Genomic DNA, 17,008 nt, shown 5'->3' on the forward strand with positions numbered 1-17,008 from the left:
AATTCGATTTCAAAGTTTCATCGTGCGTGATATAACATATACGACCTTTTAAATTTAATTTCTTTTTTAAAATAAAGATAATGCCGAAAAAAACATATATATATATATATATCTCGGAGATTAGGTTTATAAAAAAAAAAAGAGAATATGTATGTAATCTATATCGTGTAACAATTCATCAACAATATTTCATCTTAGCGTATGTGAAGAAGATATTTAGAAAAATTATTTAGACAATTAAAAGCTGCATAATAATAAGCAATGAACACATTACATCCATTCACAAATCTATATAGTATATAATAATTAATAGTTTAATGATAATTGTAATTATTATTATCATCGTCATCATCATCATCATTATAATCATTATTATTTATAATTATATTCGACATAGCATTTGATATAAAAGAAAATGTTAAATAGGACCAATATATTTAAAAGCCGCATAAATCTTATTATTATTATCTGCAATATCACAGTACTCGTTGAAATGTACTAAACACGTACTTTCTGAAATGAAGCCAATCTAAATGAAAATAAATGGCAAGCAAAATATTATTAGCAAAAAAAACATGCCTCGTGAGAATATATTGCCTAGCCATTAATCATTTTATTTCTACCCCTTTCTTCGTGTCTATTATAATAATCGGTCATCGAGGTAAGCCAATAAAACTTATGCCATTTAAGTTTTACCCTACCTCTTTTTTTTTTTCTTTCTTAATTATATTTTTATAATCGCACTTTATGGAATAGAAAATCTGATCCTGATCACTCAATTCATATTTATATTATTATATATAGGGCACTATTTGAGACGCAATGAAAATACAAAACATTTTTATGTGGTATTGTTTTACGTTAAATGCCTATTCATTGTAATTTTAAATTCCATTGAACACAAAAATGTGTAGTGGACAGTTTTGCGGATATGTGAAAGTTTCATGATTGAAATCAAATGTAGTACCATTCTCGAAAAGTACATTTGCGCTAACAAAGCATGAAAAACAATTATAATCGGTTATAAAGTATAAAAATCTGTGATAGTAAAAAAAAAAAACAAGAAAAAAGAAAGAAAACGAAAAGAGAAAAAAGAAAGGAGAAAAAAAAATACACTAGTGTAGTACGCGTATTTTTTCCTAACTATATAGTAACGGTACGTTCGTATTGATAATTGTATAAGTTGAAAATAAAAAGAAAAACGAAATTGCGCGATTTGGTGCAATTTAGTTTACCACACAATGCTGGAAAAATGTTTAGAAATAATATGATACTGTTTGCAGTTTAAAATGACACCAATAATTTTGATATCTGACGAGATTTATGATTCTTTGTGTTATTTTCTCGTTCTTTACTAGCCTATTGTCATACGTAAACAGGACCTTGATTATCATTATCATCCAAACTTATTCGACTAGGATACGCGGGGCCACCACCATCGTCAAAAAAGCGCCTAAATGTGAATTCAAAGAAACCATGAAATGGTTTCCCATTGTCTAACAATTCGTCTGACTTATTAGAATCTGAGGATTCAGAATTTCTTAACTTGTCAGGATCCACAGGATCAAAATTACTTGTATCTGTGGGATATTGTATGCGAGGTATGTGAGGTGCTACCTGTCGACGTAGTCCTTTTTCAAAATCAATACTTGCAAAAAATGGATGACTCTTGACTTCATCCGCATTTTTACCTAATCGACGATCCGCCCCAACGCAAAGTTTTAATATTAAATCCATACCTTCAGGTGATAGATTAGCTTGTTTAGGGATATGAAGAGTGGTCTCCCAATTAATGACCTGCAAACATACAATAAATAGTAATACACGAAGATAAGATTATTTTTGTATAGTTTAATAGAGATAGATAGTTAATATGCATTTGACCAACCTTGTATTGAGTCTCAGCTGGTGTATTGGCAAGAAAAGGTGGAGAACCAACTAGCATCTCATATAAAATTACACCCACACTCCACCAGTCACATAACTGAGTATATCCTGTGCGTTGCAATACTTCTGGCGCAATATAATTTGGTGTCCCAACTAACGAATGTGCCAAACATCTTTGATGTTCTCTGTGTCTCCTGCGTTCCAGTGGTTTTAATTGAATACAGCGACACTCGTTGTTCCAGTCGTCGGCTGGATCCATTGAATCTTGTTTACCATGACCTATTGATTGATTATAAAACATTTAATTAACGCGTTGAGTTTTTTAACTTTTTTGTTCAGGCCATAATAAATCGTCAGATGTAGAAAAACAAAAGAATGTCAGTCAGTGCTGATTGGCGTGACCTGAATGCAAAGTATACTATCTAACATGGCATTTAACACGTTAATTATCTTTTTTTAAAATAAGGTTTCAACTATAATAATACTACAATCTTAAATTTTTTTATAAGATAAATAAATAATGTTTACCATTTTGCTGGTAATATTTAGAATTGTGAGTCCAGCGAAATCCTGTACAGAGTCCAAAGTCTGTCAATTTAATATGTCCGTCGCGATCAATTAAAATATTATCTGGTTTAATGTCTCTGTGAATGAATCCCATTTTGTGAACACTTTCAACTGCACACGTAAGTTCAGCAATATAAAACCTTGCTAATGGTTCTTTAAAAATACCAAATTTAATAAGCAAAGACATTAAGTCTCCTCCTGGTATATAGTCCATCACAAAATATAGATTATCCTTGTCTTGAAACGAATAGTATAATTTGACGACCCATTCGTTATCAGCTTCTGCTAGAATATCACGTTCTGCTTTAACATGAGCTACTTGGTTTCTATTCAGTACATCAGCTTTACGTAATGTCTTCATTGCATAAAATTGATTAGTATCAAGCTTTCTCACGAGCGTTACCTCTCCAAAAGCACCAACACCAATAGGTTTTATTTTAGTGAACATAGATTTGTCCATTTTTGCACGTTTCAATCTAATGTAATTAGATTCTTTTTGGGATAACATCTTCCTCATTTGGCACTGTGCTTCCGAACTTAGGCCTATTTTAGCCATTTCTGTTTCTAATTGAAGACGTCGATACAAGCGTTGTTTATGAGATTTCAGTACATTTTCAACATGTTGCTCCATAAAAAATTTGAACGCTTGAGGAGAATAATTACGAACCTTACAATCCCTACGTTCTTCTTCTTTTTCTTTACTCATATGTTTTCTTTCAGGAATAGGAGATTGATGTTTAATTTTATAAGATGACGGCGCACTACCTCCCTTTCCTCCATTTCCATCTGGTAAAGATGAGTGATTATTATTATTTCTCGAAGATACAGAAGTTGATGCTACTGGAGGTAAAGGTGGTGTCTCCACTGAATGTGAACAATTGTCCACCGGTGAATATTTTCTTTGTAATGGAGGATGATTAGCAATTGGAGAAGATCGAGGTCCTGAACTACTTTCTACTGTAGAAATCCCAGATGTATCATCATTGGCTGTTCCATAAGGAGGGGGAGGAAGTGGATGATGTATGCCACGTTGTGCTGCTAATACTTGCATCGTTGTAGCATAACTAGGAGGTTCCGTTGTTGGTACACCTACTGAAACACCTACACTTACAGAACTTGATGGTGCAGTACCAGTATTATTAACAGGAGGATATGCTGGTGGTGGTTGTTGTTGTTGTTGTTTCTGTTGAATTGATGAAGCATAAGATGGAGGAGGTGGCGGTGTATTACTAGTTGTACAAATTGGTTGAGGGGACGTTGGAGCAATGGCTGTTTGTAAAACAGGTTTTTGTACTTGAGTACTTTTAACAGATTGCATAATAATAGGTGGTTGAGTTTTAGCTTGACGTGCTCCCCAAGCCTGTAACGGTGTAGGTCTAGCCATGGATGCTTGAGTACTCGGAGATATAGTGGACACAGTAATAGGACTTGGTGATCCAGCTGATGTTGGACCAGAGTATATACCAGATGATGGACTTTTCCTATAATCCTGTTGTGATTGTGTGGGACTCTGTCTATTTTGCATAGAAGTACTGTAAGATGGTGGTTGAACAGGACCAGAAGATGACGAAGGGACTATCGGATAAGGAGGTGGAGGTTCAACCTGTGTACTAGAATTTCTATCGCATGATTGATAGATACTGAGTGCTTGCATTTGTTGTGATAATTGCTGCTGTACTTGCGGACCATTTTGTACAATCATTGGTTGGCGGCTGTTAGTATTATTATTAGATGATGCCACAGGGCTTGTACCCCTTTGAGGTGGATTTCCTGATCCAGATGTAGATCCAGAATTACCAGGTGCCGATGGAGGGGGTCGTGTCGGTACAACTGGAGCAGGAGACATTCGCTTGAGCATTTGCTGCATATTACTTGGTACATTTGGTTGACTATATGGAGCATGAGGTGGCGGTGGCGGTGGTGGTGTAGAACTACATCTTGGAGGAGGTGGTGGAGGTGGTTCCCGTTCTACAAAATTACTTGGTGAATATTGTCGACTTAATTGTGGATGTGGACTAAGTTCCGTCAAACGTGGACTGTCAGATCGTGAACTTCCTGCACCACTATCTAATGCAGGACTTCCTCTTTGGAGACTTAGCTCCCTTTCTAAACTTGGTTTTCTTATCAGCTTGGTATTAAGTTTACCAAGGCCATTAAGAGATTCTCCTTGTGCTTGTTTTAAAAACTCTATTGCTCCATCTAAGCGCCATCCTGCGAGTTTCAGGGCACGTAACCCTATTTCCTGCATATCGAATTAATATAATCAAATATAATGTAGAAACAAATTTTTCAGTATTATATTATTTATATTTAATTAAAAAAGATTATATTAACATTAATCAAAAAGTTAAATAAAATCTTTTAATAAATAGACACTGAAATATAATAATATAAAAAATAATATTACTATTATACTAATAATGATTTAATAATAAAACAATCATACCTCTGAGTATCCCATGGCTAATAACTGCGCTATTGCCTGACGTTGATCAGGTTTATCCGTGCACCCAGATGCAGCGGAAAGACCACTGAGACCTGATGCTGAACTGATACCACTAGTTGTGGATAAAGTTGATATAGTACTGGCTGCGCTGGAACCAACTTCTCCGGCTCCTCCAATATTAGCGAATGGTAGTAAAGAGTTGCGAATTTCAGCTAGTGCTTTTTGATGGTATCCAGAGCCACGAGTGCTCGATTTGCTGACCACAGGAGGATTCATAGTGGCCCATGCTAGGTCCTTAGGGACCTAGCTTTAATCTGGCTGGGGCATATATATATCTATAATTAAAATATCTTATTATTATACATAATGCATTACTCCTACCATTAATACGTCAATTATTTTGAATATAATATACTCAGTCTTATTCAAATTTGACATTACGTATTTAAGACAGATGAGATACTATAATTTAAGAATATGTTCACTATCATGTCACAAAGAAGAAATCACAGCTCTGAACTTATTTTTCACATTGATTATTGTATGACAGTGAGTTCTCAATGGAAATTGGTGCATCACAGATATGTGACACTGGTAGCGAATGTGTTAATGTATTTCATTAGAGAGATTATACTTTTAATTATTAAATATATTTATATTGCAAACATGATCTTGATATATATATAGAATAATATTAATATATAAGATAATAAAATAAATAAATAATAATAGAGAAAATAATGCTTACAGAACAATATAGATAGATGTTTTAATGTACTTTTGCACAAACACTTAGGGCTGTCATGGTAGTAGAAACGATACAAAGTTTGGTGATCCACAATACACAAAGGGTTGGATGCAAGCAACACTGTATTATGAAAATACTTCACTTGCAATAATGTCACATTAAAAGTATATGTTTTTTTTTTTAATAATTCATATAGAAGAATATAAGAGTATTATGATAATAGTCTATAAATTGATAATTGATGGCAAAACTTGTTACTGATATAAAATAAAATGATCAGCTTTGTTATATACCATCGATTGTATTACAATTTCGTGCATGTTTTATGTATGAAATTGCAATAACTATAGTTAAACATCAATGTACACAAAATGTTCAAGAAATGCTGCTGCTTTTCGTATTCTCGTACATGATAGGACCCATCATCTCAATGTTTAACCTATTCTGCATAGGAGTTATTTAACCGATTAGAAATCTTCCTTAAATACAATCTATTATTTTGTAACACTTTATTCAATACACAATTAATGTGTTTTGCCAATAAAATTCTTCATGTAAAGTTTCTTTTTAAAAGCAATGGTGACGAGAATGTGATTCCTGAGCATATTACGTTCTCACGTATATCTAATATCGATTAGGAGAGTATATCGTGCCTGTTTAACGTATGATACACTATTTTTAAATAAATTCAAATAATCTCTTTATCGATCCACCGTTTTAATTATACAAGCGATAACAAAGAAAGATAGAGCCGTAAATTACTAAAGTGACTGGCAGCCATTTTGAAGTGCCACATTCCTACACCGACTTGACACTCTTTTTCGTAATTTACGGTCTGCATTATATCTATCGAAAGAAAAACTAACGAATATCTTAATTTAAACATTGTAATAGGACCTACTATTCAGATTTAATATTTTTTTCAATAAAATATATTTTAGTTTGATTATGATTAAATTTCAAAGTGGATCCATTCGGTCAATTGTTGGTAATACGAGAGTGCATCTCCATGGTAAATGGATGTCAACACGATTTTCTACCAATCGTTCGTATTTAAATGTAACAAGTTCTTATCTAATGTTCCCATTGGTCCATCCAGAAGATTTTATAATGTAGTGCGTTACCGAACGCATTACCCTTCTTTTTTTTCTTTTATTTACATTTTCTTTTCTATATCATTGTTCGATATATCGATATCGAATATTTGCAATATTTTTTCGATAAATTTATATTTAGAAGGAATATTTGAATTTCGTTAAATTCATTTTTGTACGATTTCAATCAACGATTACATTATTATTACACATTAATGATTATGATATATATGTTTTCATATTTTATTATTAATTATATCTCATAGTTTAAGAAGTCAAGATATTATTTTTATTGTAGAGAATTATTGTTTTATGTTTAAGCAATTTTAATTTTGTATTTATTTAATAATAGTCAATGATTGGCGCTTTCTAACCTGTTTGTCCAATCGCGCGTTATTTAAATTAAAAGCCCCCAATCAATGCGAGTTCAAATATGTGACATATTGAACATATTAACAATAATTGTATGTATTTAATTAAATATCTAATCAAATTTAAATATATATATATATATATAGAATTAAATGTTATATATATTATTTTTTAATTTAGTTTATTTTTTATTTCATTTTATTGAAATTAAAAATAATAACGTCAAAATATTTGGCACGCACACATTGTTGCGATAAAAACAAATAATTGTTAAATTAAATTAATGTGTTAAAATAAATAAAAATAATTTAACATTACGGGAGAGATTTTGTTTCTTTTTTAATACCTATATTTTATAAATGTATAATTATGTTTTAAAAAACATGTCAAAAAATATAATTTTAATAGAAACAAATATGGCGACGTATGTGCTATGTTAGGTATCATATATATTTGTAATTATTGTTAGATTTTACAAAAATAAGGAAATATTGCTAGTGCAGGATAGAACCTAATTTAGAATAATTGCATAGATATGTATACAGGATGGTTCACTAACTGTTAGCATTTAAATATCTCTGTTATTCGTTATAATATAGAAGGTCAATATTTGCAAGATAAATAATAATTATAACTTTCGAATTTCTATTATTAATGAGGCTTTAATTTACAATAAATGTTCGAAATCATAGCCGTTAGCATTGATGCAATGCTACCTTGGATGACCTTGCATGAACTTGCATGTCCTTGAGTTATACGTCGTTGTACTCCGCTCATGATCTACTATCACGCTATGGAAAAAAAACATGAATCCATTTAAAAAAATCAGGGTGACCTTCAAAACTTCCATAGATCTTCATCCACGTAAAAAATATTTACACTACCTTATGTCCCCCTTTATGCCATATAAGTTTTGTATATAATATTTTTCTATATTATAACAAATAACGGAAATATTTAAGTAGTAATAGTTACTGAACCACCCTGTATATGTTTATATATATATATATATAGTTACATATGTAATAAGATACATATATATATATATCAATAGTTACATATGTAATAAGATATTGTATTAACGAATATCGTAGAATTCAATCTGTATCATAATTATCGTATATTCCCCGTTTTGTTATTTACTCTAGATGGAAATTCAAATAATATTTGTTTTAAATCAAGGACACTTTAAAAAATATTTTACCGAAGGTTGGGATAATTAAATCGATGATATTCTCCCATGAGTCAGCGCGGGAAACACAGCACTTGAATTTCGAGTAGTAGGGCATTTCATTCGTTTATATCATTTTAAATCGGTTAAGAATTAAAAAAATTCCTATTAATAATTCGTTATAAATAAATCTAAATATACGTAATCTAATTGACTACAATCTTAAGTCGCATCAGAAATGAGAGACGAAGAACAACAACAAAATAAAGCAATTATTTTAAATATAGAATGATTAATAATTTGTGTAATTAGACAAAAAATGAATGAATAATATTGTATAGACGTTGCGTATTAAATATGTGCATCTATTATATCTATAATTGATGTATTCCCGTTAAAAATGAATAATTATTAGTATAAATATAATTATTTTTACGTATTTCATTAGCTTCATTAATCATTTCGATTATTTGAAAGATAATGGATAGCTGTATTGTACGGCGAGAAAATTTACACCTTAGTACGAAGAAAAAAAATAAATATGTAGTGCAACAACCGATAGTATTTGTGTGATGTAACTATTCTTCTCATCGGATATAAAGAGAATGTTACCGTGACATCAGACAGTCTCTTAGCAGCATCAACGACGTATACAACGCAGAACGTTACTTCTCGTCTTAAGTTAGTTATTTGTGAGTGAGACCATCTTTACCGTTTCTTTTCTTTCTTATTTTTTCATATCTCATTTTGTATTTTTCTTCGTTAAAAATCGTGTGATCTGTTCTTCTATAAACATATACACATACACACGCACGCACAGTGATAATTAAAGATTTATTTTTTATACGAATCTAAGAAGAATTTTCTCGAGTATTGTTTACTCATGAAAATTAATTTTTTAAGTTCTCCTGTTGTGTCATCGTGTATTTATAATACGTAAGGTGAAAAATGACGTATACTTTTTTTTTAATAGATTATTTCATTTATCGATTGTCGAGAATTTTAGATCGTCTCCTCGTGATTCTTCTCGTGTTCATTACGTGATCTTACTAGATAATAGTTATTAATTATTTCACGTACTCGGTCAATGTCTTATCGTAAAATTATTCAACACGTGCTTACCGCGAACAAACAATCCCTTTTTCCATTTTTCATAATTCTTTAAAATCATTATCGTTGACATTGAATTAATGTTACAGGAAGTAACGGATGAAAAATGTAGTTCCATCGGTGAATAGTATATCCAAACATAATGTATCTAATATCACAATAAGGAAATTTATTTGCATGTGTCCAATGTCAAGAGTACCCAACCAGAACTTTGCTACCCCTCCCTCTCCTCCCTCTCTTTATTTCTTTTCATATTTCAAAAGTATCATCAAAGTGTTCAATTTGTCGCGTACATTGTATTAAATAATTGTTCATGGTGTAGATCATTTATCATAATAACAAAGAGATATAGTGGCATTAATATTTTTTCGCTATTGTGCTTAGAGTGTTTTAAAAAAAAAAAAAAATTCTTATTTCTGGTATATAGTATAGTATAGTATTTATGATATAATAGTATTGGTACAGTATGGTATAATATTTTCTGATATATTTGAGAAATATTGTATAGGGTACGGAAGGGAATATCGATTTGAAAATATTTATGTACGGATATTCTAAATATTTCAATTTAAATAAATTATATTTTGATAAGAGAGAAAAGAAAAGAAATAGAGTAGGGTTGGGAGAGGGAAGAGGGAGTAAGTACGCAGCATAAGTACGTCAATTCGCATCAACGATAATGATTCAGAATAAAAAGGTCGTAATATTAATGTGAACTATTTAATCGTAAGAATTAAACTCATTAACGTTCTTCGAGTTCGTAATGAAATATTACGATTTACGGTGAAACGCTTAAACGTCATTAAAATGATGTATTGGATTGACGTTGTATCTTTTTATTCCTCATTTTATTTTTTAATCTTTTCCTTGGAAAATTTTTACGTAAACAAACCAAACATGATCTACAAGCACATGCGCAAAGAATTATTACAGATATTTATAGAATAATACACATTTTGTATTTCAGTTTAATGTGATATTTTCGAGGGAGAAGAATAATAGAAAAAAGAGAAGTAACGTTGACGAAGTCATAGAAAATGTGGACTGTCGGATTGTTGATCAGTTTCCTTGGTCTTATGAAAATATTGCCATATGACGTCTTGGCTCAAGGTTTGTAAGACCATTAACGTTTAACGAAATTCTTGTAAGAACATGTAATTCTAAGAAAATTTCAACGTTTATAGCCTCCACGCTGTAATCATAGTTGTTTTGAGTCCAATCTTTAATAGAACGTCTTCGTTCCGTAGCTTGCTATTTTTATAAGAATCGATAGTAAATCAGATTTTTATTCGATTTTAAAATGCAGAATGCGTGTAATTAACACATTGTTTTGTTCGTTAAAATAAACAAGAGAGAAAGCAAATGAGAAGAAGAAATTAAAAAAAGATAATTATAACGATTAGCTCAGTCCAAAACTGTTCGCTTAAATTATTATATCTTATTGATTGGAATGAAAGTTCGAACACAGTCAAGGTTTAAGCCTTTACCTCGAAAAATCGTATTCTAACGGATAAGGTCAACCAGGTTTAAAATTAGTTGCCGTTTAACTTCCATCGAAATTCCTTGAAATTATATTAATTATAATAAAATGTTTGTATAAAAGTTGTACAAATTACTGAAATGTTATTCTTTCATTATCGATTATATCATACGAGATTGACGCGTCAGATTCGTCTAACTGCATTATGGATAATATGATTTTAATGATTGTTTATAGACTCTTGTCATTTATTCAATATTTTGATAATAATGGATTACATTTTCGAAGAAATTAATTTGTTGTTTAAGCATGATTTCTATCGCGTAAGCACAACTTTAAGAAATCTTGCATAGAAAATAATAATAACAGTAATAATTACAATGATATGAGTTTATAACGATCGTAGATAAAGTATATGGATGATGCATAATTTTATCAATTGACAGCTCATAAATTCTTGATCCTGATAACTTCGACAATACTGAAAAATTATAAATAAATGATTAAGAAAATTCTTATCAATGGCAATAAAATATCTCCATTATATAAAAATGTAATTATAAATTGTATTTTTAGATGGACCATCGTGCGTTAATCCTTTGGGAACGAACGGTATATGCATAAATATTAGAAAGTGTCCAATTTTGCTACAAGTTTTACAAGCACAACGACCGGAAACAATTAATTTTTTAAGAGCTTCCCTATGTGGTTACGAAGGCTCCGATCCACGTGTTTGTTGTCCTAATAATGTGAACGAAAATAATAATAATGAGCCCGATAGCCAAGAAACTGAAAATACACCTTATGGTCCCTTAACTCCGCCAGTTTGTGGCAAAAGTTATAAAGATAATGATAGAATTGTTAATGGTGTACCATCGACATTGGGTATGTATGTGCTTCATATTGATTATCGAAAATTCATTAATAATTAAATCAGTTAAAATTAATAATTATAAATCTTTGTAATATTATAAAGACTTACAATTAGTATAATCAGATAATATGTCATTTATTAGGTTCCTGGCCATGGATTACAGCTTTAGGTTATCACAGTAAGAAAAATCCAAATAAACCGGTATTCCTTTGCGGTGGAACTTTAATTTCTGCTCGACATGTCGTCACGGCCGGACATTGTGTTTATAATAGAAAAGATTTATATATGGCACGTCTTGGAGATTTAGATTTGGAAAGTACTGATGATGGTGCTGAACCAATTAACGTTTTAATAGAAAATAAAATTATACATCCGGAATACAATCCATCGAATCATGTTAACGATATTGCTATACTCAGATTGGCGGATGAAATTCCATTTTCACGTAAGTTTTATACAATTTAGATAATTTATATATATTTATTTATAAAATATAAGATTTATTGATTAAAAAGCAAGCGATGTCATGAATTAATAATATAAATTATTATGATTAAACAGGAAATATTCATCCCATTTGTTTACCAATTAACGAACCATTACTTCATTCCAATTTTTACAATACATTCCCTTTTATTGCTGGATGGGGAGCAATTTATTTCAGTAAGCACACTTATATTGATTGATTTACGTATTTATATTGTCTTTTTTTTAATTAAATATTAGATTAATTAATGAAATATAATGACGATACAAATAGATTAACGTTTGGAAATATTTCAGACGGTCCATCGAGTAGTCAACTTTTAGAATCACAAGTTCCCGTAGTTAAGCAAGAAAAATGCCAAAATGCATTTAAAGCTTTCACCAATGCAATTATAGATGATCGTATTATATGCGCTGGTTATGCTGCAGGTGGAAAGGATGCATGCCAAGTAAGTAAACATATATTGATTACTATTAAAATATTTATATATACACAATGATTAAATATCTTGCATATTATATTAACAAAATTAACGTGATTCTGAATAAATAATCGTTTAGGGTGACAGTGGAGGACCATTGATGATTCCTAGTAATAAAAGTTATTATCTTATTGGTGTTGTATCTTATGGATATCGATGTGCAGAACCTGGTTATCCTGGAGTTTATTCGAAAGTTTCATCTTTCCTCAATTTTATAATAGATAATCTTATATAATAACATTGAAATCGTATGTTTTACAAATGGTTACGTAATAAATCGAATTTTTGGAATGTCAAAGTATGCACTAGTTTGTTATATATAGGATGTTCTAGTTTTTTCTTTCGCAAAATTCTACAAAACAATGAAAGAAAAAGTGTATCAAACACAAATGAATATATGTCAGGAATAAGTGCAAGGAATTCGTGAAATATTTGCTGCAATTAAATTAAAATGAAGAATAGATAAGTAATAAAATAAATTCTATTTTCCGTAGATACAAGTCCTGCATTTATAATAACAGATAATATTTAGAAATGAAATTATAATTGAAACCCACAATATCTATTCCTATTTGATATTGAACAAGAAAGCAATCCGTTGTCATTTCGTACTTTCGTTATAACTTTTTAATAAAGCGTTTAAAGACCCACGTTTATTTATAGTATTTCTATTCTTATTTTTACTTGTAGGAGATCCTTGTAAAATTTGTTGGAAACAAAACTAGAACATTCTGTACATCGTTCGGTAATATTTTGTATTTTGTATTTTGTATTATTTTGCTTTATATTATTTAAATATACGCGCGTAAGAAAGCTATGCTTTGATTGGTCTAAGTCACTTCTAATGATGAGTCATGCATTTGATAATTATAATATCAAATTTGTCATGTTTATCTGCTTCTTCATGCTACCATGTTATATTACTATTGAAATCGTTCGAAGTTAATACTAAAAATATATATGTATATAATTTGCTTATAAATTTAATTATATATATTTGTGTATATTATTAAAAAATATTATCTTTTACCTTTACGTTTATTTCTTCTAAGCGGTCATAGATGTCAGGGTGGTTTAAAATGCCATTGGTAACGTTGCACGTGTTACGTTCGTTTAGTTTAAATAGGTTCACCGTTCCATTGATATTAACAGGAACTGGCCATTTGCTTAGAACACGGAAGTACGATATTTATCGAAAATTAGTGAGAAAAATGTCTTACACTATTATCGAAAGGGGTGCTTTGAACACGACAGATTATAGGATTTATTTTAGTAAGTTAAAAGAAAACCTAACCTTAATTCGGCTTTCGGCGTCTTAATACTAATTTGATCTTTAATTGTTAAAAGGTCGTATGGCGGGTACGCCGCGTATATGCATACAACTTGCATGTCACGTATAATTACATATCTGTTTCTTGTGTTTTATTATTAAATTGTTATACTCGGTTTCTCGTCATTTTCGATTACTTTTAATTTTATTTTGTGGAGCATATGACAAGTTGTAAAAACTCGTAGATTTTGGGAGGGGGAATTTTCTTTTGAATATCGTTTAATATTAAATTTATATAGAATAATTTTTGTTGTAAATATTTATCATATATTTCGTTGATATAATTATATTAATTTTTGGTAAATATATATATATATATATTTATTTGTTGTATTAGTTGCACTTGTCGAGATTTAAATGTCATTCAGTGACATTTAGCTTTGGTGAAAGTGAATTCTTAGAGAGAACTGTTTCCTTCCTTTTTTTCTTTTATCTGTATTCTCTTGTTAGTATGTGCATATATATTAGAAATTATTTTAGTAACTTATAATTATATTTTTAAATATATAGTGATAGTTAAATAAATTTAATATATATATATATATATATAATAATAAAAACAAAGAAAAAAGAATGAATTTTAATATTACAGAAAATGAAGATGGACCAATTTCTCCCTTCCATGACATTCCACTTTATGCAGATGAGGAAAATAAGATTTTTAATATGGTTGTCGAAATACCAAGATGGACAAATGCAAAGATGGAGATTAATCGCTCAGAGCCCTTGAATCCTATCAAACAAGATACCAAAAAGGGCAAATTAAGATACGTTGCTAATTGCTTTCCTCATCATGGTTATATTTGGAATTATGGTGCTATGCCCCAGGTATTATTTTAATTCGATATAGAAAAATATAATAGGAAATTTAATTTGATGCACATCTATTAAACAATTTTATTCTCCTATCTTTATTATGTTACTTGTGTAAGAAGTAAAGTATTCGATTTAATCTCAACGTCTATATACGTAATAGTTGTTATCATACTATATATACATATAATGATTGCAGTTCAAGGCTAAGAATTATCAAATGACTCTTCAATCATTTCTTTTATCGTATATTTTTTTTTATTACGATAGAAGCTACTTACTTCCGTTCTTTTCTCTTATTTTTTCGATTCATTAAAACTCAATCGAATTAGTGGGTAATGAAAATTGTATATTTTTTACGTCGTAATTATAGACATGGGAAAATCCAGAAGTATTGGATGAAGCTACTGGATGTAAAGGAGACAATGATCCGATTGATGTTCTTGAAATTGGTTATAGAGTAAGTAAATTACTATTCTATAAGATTATACATCAAAATATATAAATTTATAAAATGTCTAAATATATATAACGATTTAATTCACAGGTTGCTAAAAGGGGTGAAGTTCTACAAGTCAAAGTACTTGGAACTGTTGCATTGATTGATGAAGGTAATATTAATTTGTTCTTGGTTTTATTAATGTAATTAAAATTATTTATCGTTTATTTTTTCTTCAATATAGATATTTCAATAATATTATTTCAGGAGAAACTGACTGGAAGATTATCGTGATAGATGTCAATGATCCTTTAGCTGATCAAATGAATGGTGAATTTTATACTGCTACGAATAATTTAAATTTCTCTTGTCCTTAATCCAAATTTTATATTAACAAATAAATATAATTTTTTCAGATATTGGTGATATGGAAAAGCATTTTCCTGGTTTAATGAAGGCTACCATCGAATGGTTTAAAATTTATAAAATTCCTGACGGTAAACCAGAAAATCAATTTGCATTTAATGGAGAAGCCAAATCGAAGGATTTCGCACTGCATATCATAGAAGAAGTTAGTCAACATTGGCAAACTCTTATTAAAAGAGATTCACCTACTACTGGAATTTCATGGTTAGTTTGTAAAGACAGATAAAAAACAAATAAAACTTTGATATATATAGAAAATATGATATATAAAAATATTTTTACTTGTAGTTTGAATGTAAGCCTAGATGATAGTCCGCATAAAATAACTGCAATGGATGCTGAAGAGATTATAGAGAAAACTCCCAAAAAAGCAGAACCGCAGTTGGTGGAGTCTATTGGTAAGATTCAAGAAAATCAACTAAATAGTTATTTATAATTATATATGTTCACATAAGTTTGAAAAATTTAGAACATTTTCTATTTCATTATCATATTTACATTTCCCATTTCACTGAATTTAATAAGATTATTTTTTTTCAGTAAATAAAATTTTCTTCTATCCCCTGTTACACAAGTTGTAATAATCTTCTAATTACTTTAATTGACTAATTAAAGTAGTTGAAATAATATTAAATAATTAATAACACTTATTATTACGTGTATGCAAAATTGTGAGTAAATTTTTATTTACTTGAAAATTTTTTATGATTTCAGTTAATAAGTGGCATTATGTTCATCTTAAATGAAGATACATGGATATTATATGTCGCAGCAAATTATTCTAAAGGTGGCATCGATATGATGCTCTATTTGCTGGCATTTAATAGAGCAATTTCCTACTTATCATCTTCACATTAAATTCATGCATTACAGTTATCAATATATTCTCACTAATTGTAGATAGTATTTAATACCATTAGTTATTTTTGCAGTACTATAGTAATTAAACGTGCAACGTAATAGATTCAATGTTTTTTAATTGAAATAATGAGATAATACAAAGTAAATTAATATCAATTAATTTATATATGAATAGACAGTAATAAGCATCAATTGTTTATTAAATCACGACGATATAAACGAAGTTATAAAAATAGCACGATATTATTGCTAAAGCACTGCATGATTATTAAACGTTTTCATTTTGAAAACAAGCCTCATGTTTGTAACAGGTTGTGATATGCATATGCAAAATAGCTGAGTAAAGGGTTTTATCAGGTGAAAGTAAGAAGTTTATTTTATCCTCAAAGATTTCTGAAAACATCCCTTTTTTGTGTTTGACT

The 17,008-nt window shown here is 29.8% G+C and overlaps 3 protein-coding genes across 7 annotated transcripts; 2 read left to right on the forward strand and 1 right to left on the reverse strand.

Annotated features, from left to right (window-relative positions):
* Positions 1 to 716: 716 nt before the first annotated feature.
* On the reverse strand, positions 717 to 6,762 carry LOC122525294 (serine/threonine-protein kinase Warts). Of its 3 annotated transcripts, none has more exons than XM_043648006.1 (6): positions 6,550 to 6,762; positions 5,649 to 5,768; positions 4,901 to 5,235; positions 2,416 to 4,696; positions 1,889 to 2,166; positions 717 to 1,797 (listed from the first exon to the last, which is right to left on the reverse strand). In XM_043648006.1, exons 3-6 carry the CDS (start codon positions 5,174 to 5,176, stop codon positions 1,366 to 1,368), a joined length of 3,267 nt encoding a protein of 1,088 aa, XP_043503941.1. In that variant the 5' UTR covers positions 5,177 to 5,235; positions 5,649 to 5,768; positions 6,550 to 6,762; the 3' UTR covers positions 717 to 1,365. The 3 variants fall into 3 exon arrangements, with proteins under 3 accessions (XP_043503941.1, XP_043503940.1, XP_043503943.1); XM_043648005.1 differs by having other exon boundaries at positions 5,942 to 6,762; XM_043648008.1 differs by lacking the exon at positions 5,649 to 5,768 and having other exon boundaries at positions 6,302 to 6,762.
* Positions 6,763 to 8,848: 2,086 nt separating this feature from the next.
* LOC122525296 (venom protease-like) lies at positions 8,849 to 13,373 on the forward strand. Of its 2 annotated transcripts, none has more exons than XM_043648010.1 (7): positions 8,849 to 8,977; positions 10,363 to 10,505; positions 11,452 to 11,760; positions 11,892 to 12,194; positions 12,311 to 12,412; positions 12,533 to 12,684; positions 12,797 to 13,373. In XM_043648010.1, exons 2-7 carry the CDS (start codon positions 10,433 to 10,435, stop codon positions 12,950 to 12,952), a joined length of 1,095 nt encoding a protein of 364 aa, XP_043503945.1. In that variant the 5' UTR covers positions 8,849 to 8,977; positions 10,363 to 10,432; the 3' UTR covers positions 12,953 to 13,373. The 2 variants fall into 2 exon arrangements, with proteins under 2 accessions (XP_043503945.1, XP_043503946.1); XM_043648011.1 differs by lacking the exon at positions 8,849 to 8,977 and adding an exon at positions 9,037 to 9,226.
* Positions 13,374 to 13,774: 401 nt separating this feature from the next.
* LOC122525297 (inorganic pyrophosphatase) lies at positions 13,775 to 16,949 on the forward strand. 2 transcript variants are annotated; one of them, XM_043648012.1, is made up of 8 exons: positions 13,775 to 13,989; positions 14,640 to 14,875; positions 15,234 to 15,320; positions 15,408 to 15,471; positions 15,567 to 15,629; positions 15,716 to 15,929; positions 16,014 to 16,123; positions 16,266 to 16,388. In XM_043648012.1, the coding sequence occupies exons 1-8, from the start codon at positions 13,779 to 13,781 to the stop codon at positions 16,304 to 16,306; spliced, it is 1,026 nt and encodes a 341-aa protein (XP_043503947.1). In that variant the 5' UTR covers positions 13,775 to 13,778; the 3' UTR covers positions 16,307 to 16,388. The 2 variants fall into 2 exon arrangements, with proteins under 2 accessions (XP_043503947.1, XP_043503948.1); XM_043648013.1 differs by lacking the exon at positions 16,266 to 16,388 and adding an exon at positions 16,440 to 16,949 and having other exon boundaries at positions 13,777 to 13,989.
* Positions 16,950 to 17,008: the final 59 nt, after the last annotated feature.

The sequence above is a fragment of the Polistes fuscatus genome, unplaced genomic scaffold, assembly GCF_010416935.1.
Source record: "Polistes fuscatus isolate 324 unplaced genomic scaffold, CU_Pfus_HIC Scaffold9, whole genome shotgun sequence".
Taxonomy (NCBI): domain Eukaryota; kingdom Metazoa; phylum Arthropoda; class Insecta; order Hymenoptera; family Vespidae; genus Polistes; species Polistes fuscatus.

Bases quoted from the DNA above. Each gene is read 5' to 3' on its own strand.
- LOC122525294 (XM_043648006.1), bottom strand. From the start codon at position 5,176: ATGAATCCTCCTGTGGTCAGCAAATCGAGCACTCGTGGCTCTGGATAC. The intron at 4,697-4,900 runs GTATGATTGTTT...TTCGATATGCAG, and splicing joins TAGCCATGGGATACTCAGAG to GAAATAGGGTTACGTGCCCT. The intron at 1,798-1,888 runs GTTGGTCAAATG...GTATGTTTGCAG, and splicing joins CAGCTGAGACTCAATACAAG to GTCATTAATTGGGAGACCAC.
- LOC122525296 (XM_043648010.1), top strand. From the start codon at position 10,433: ATGTGGACTGTCGGATTGTTGATCAGTTTCCTTGGTCTTATGAAAATA. The intron at 11,761-11,891 runs GTATGTATGTGC...GTCATTTATTAG, and splicing joins TGGTGTACCATCGACATTGG to GTTCCTGGCCATGGATTACA. The intron at 12,195-12,310 runs GTAAGTTTTATA...ATGATTAAACAG, and splicing joins GGATGAAATTCCATTTTCAC to GAAATATTCATCCCATTTGT.
- LOC122525297 (XM_043648012.1), top strand. From the start codon at position 13,779: ATGTCAGGGTGGTTTAAAATGCCATTGGTAACGTTGCACGTGTTACGT. The intron at 13,990-14,639 runs GTAAGTTAAAAG...TTAATATTACAG, and splicing joins AGATTATAGGATTTATTTTA to AAAATGAAGATGGACCAATT. The intron at 15,630-15,715 runs GTGAATTTTATA...TAATTTTTTCAG, and splicing joins TTTAGCTGATCAAATGAATG to ATATTGGTGATATGGAAAAG.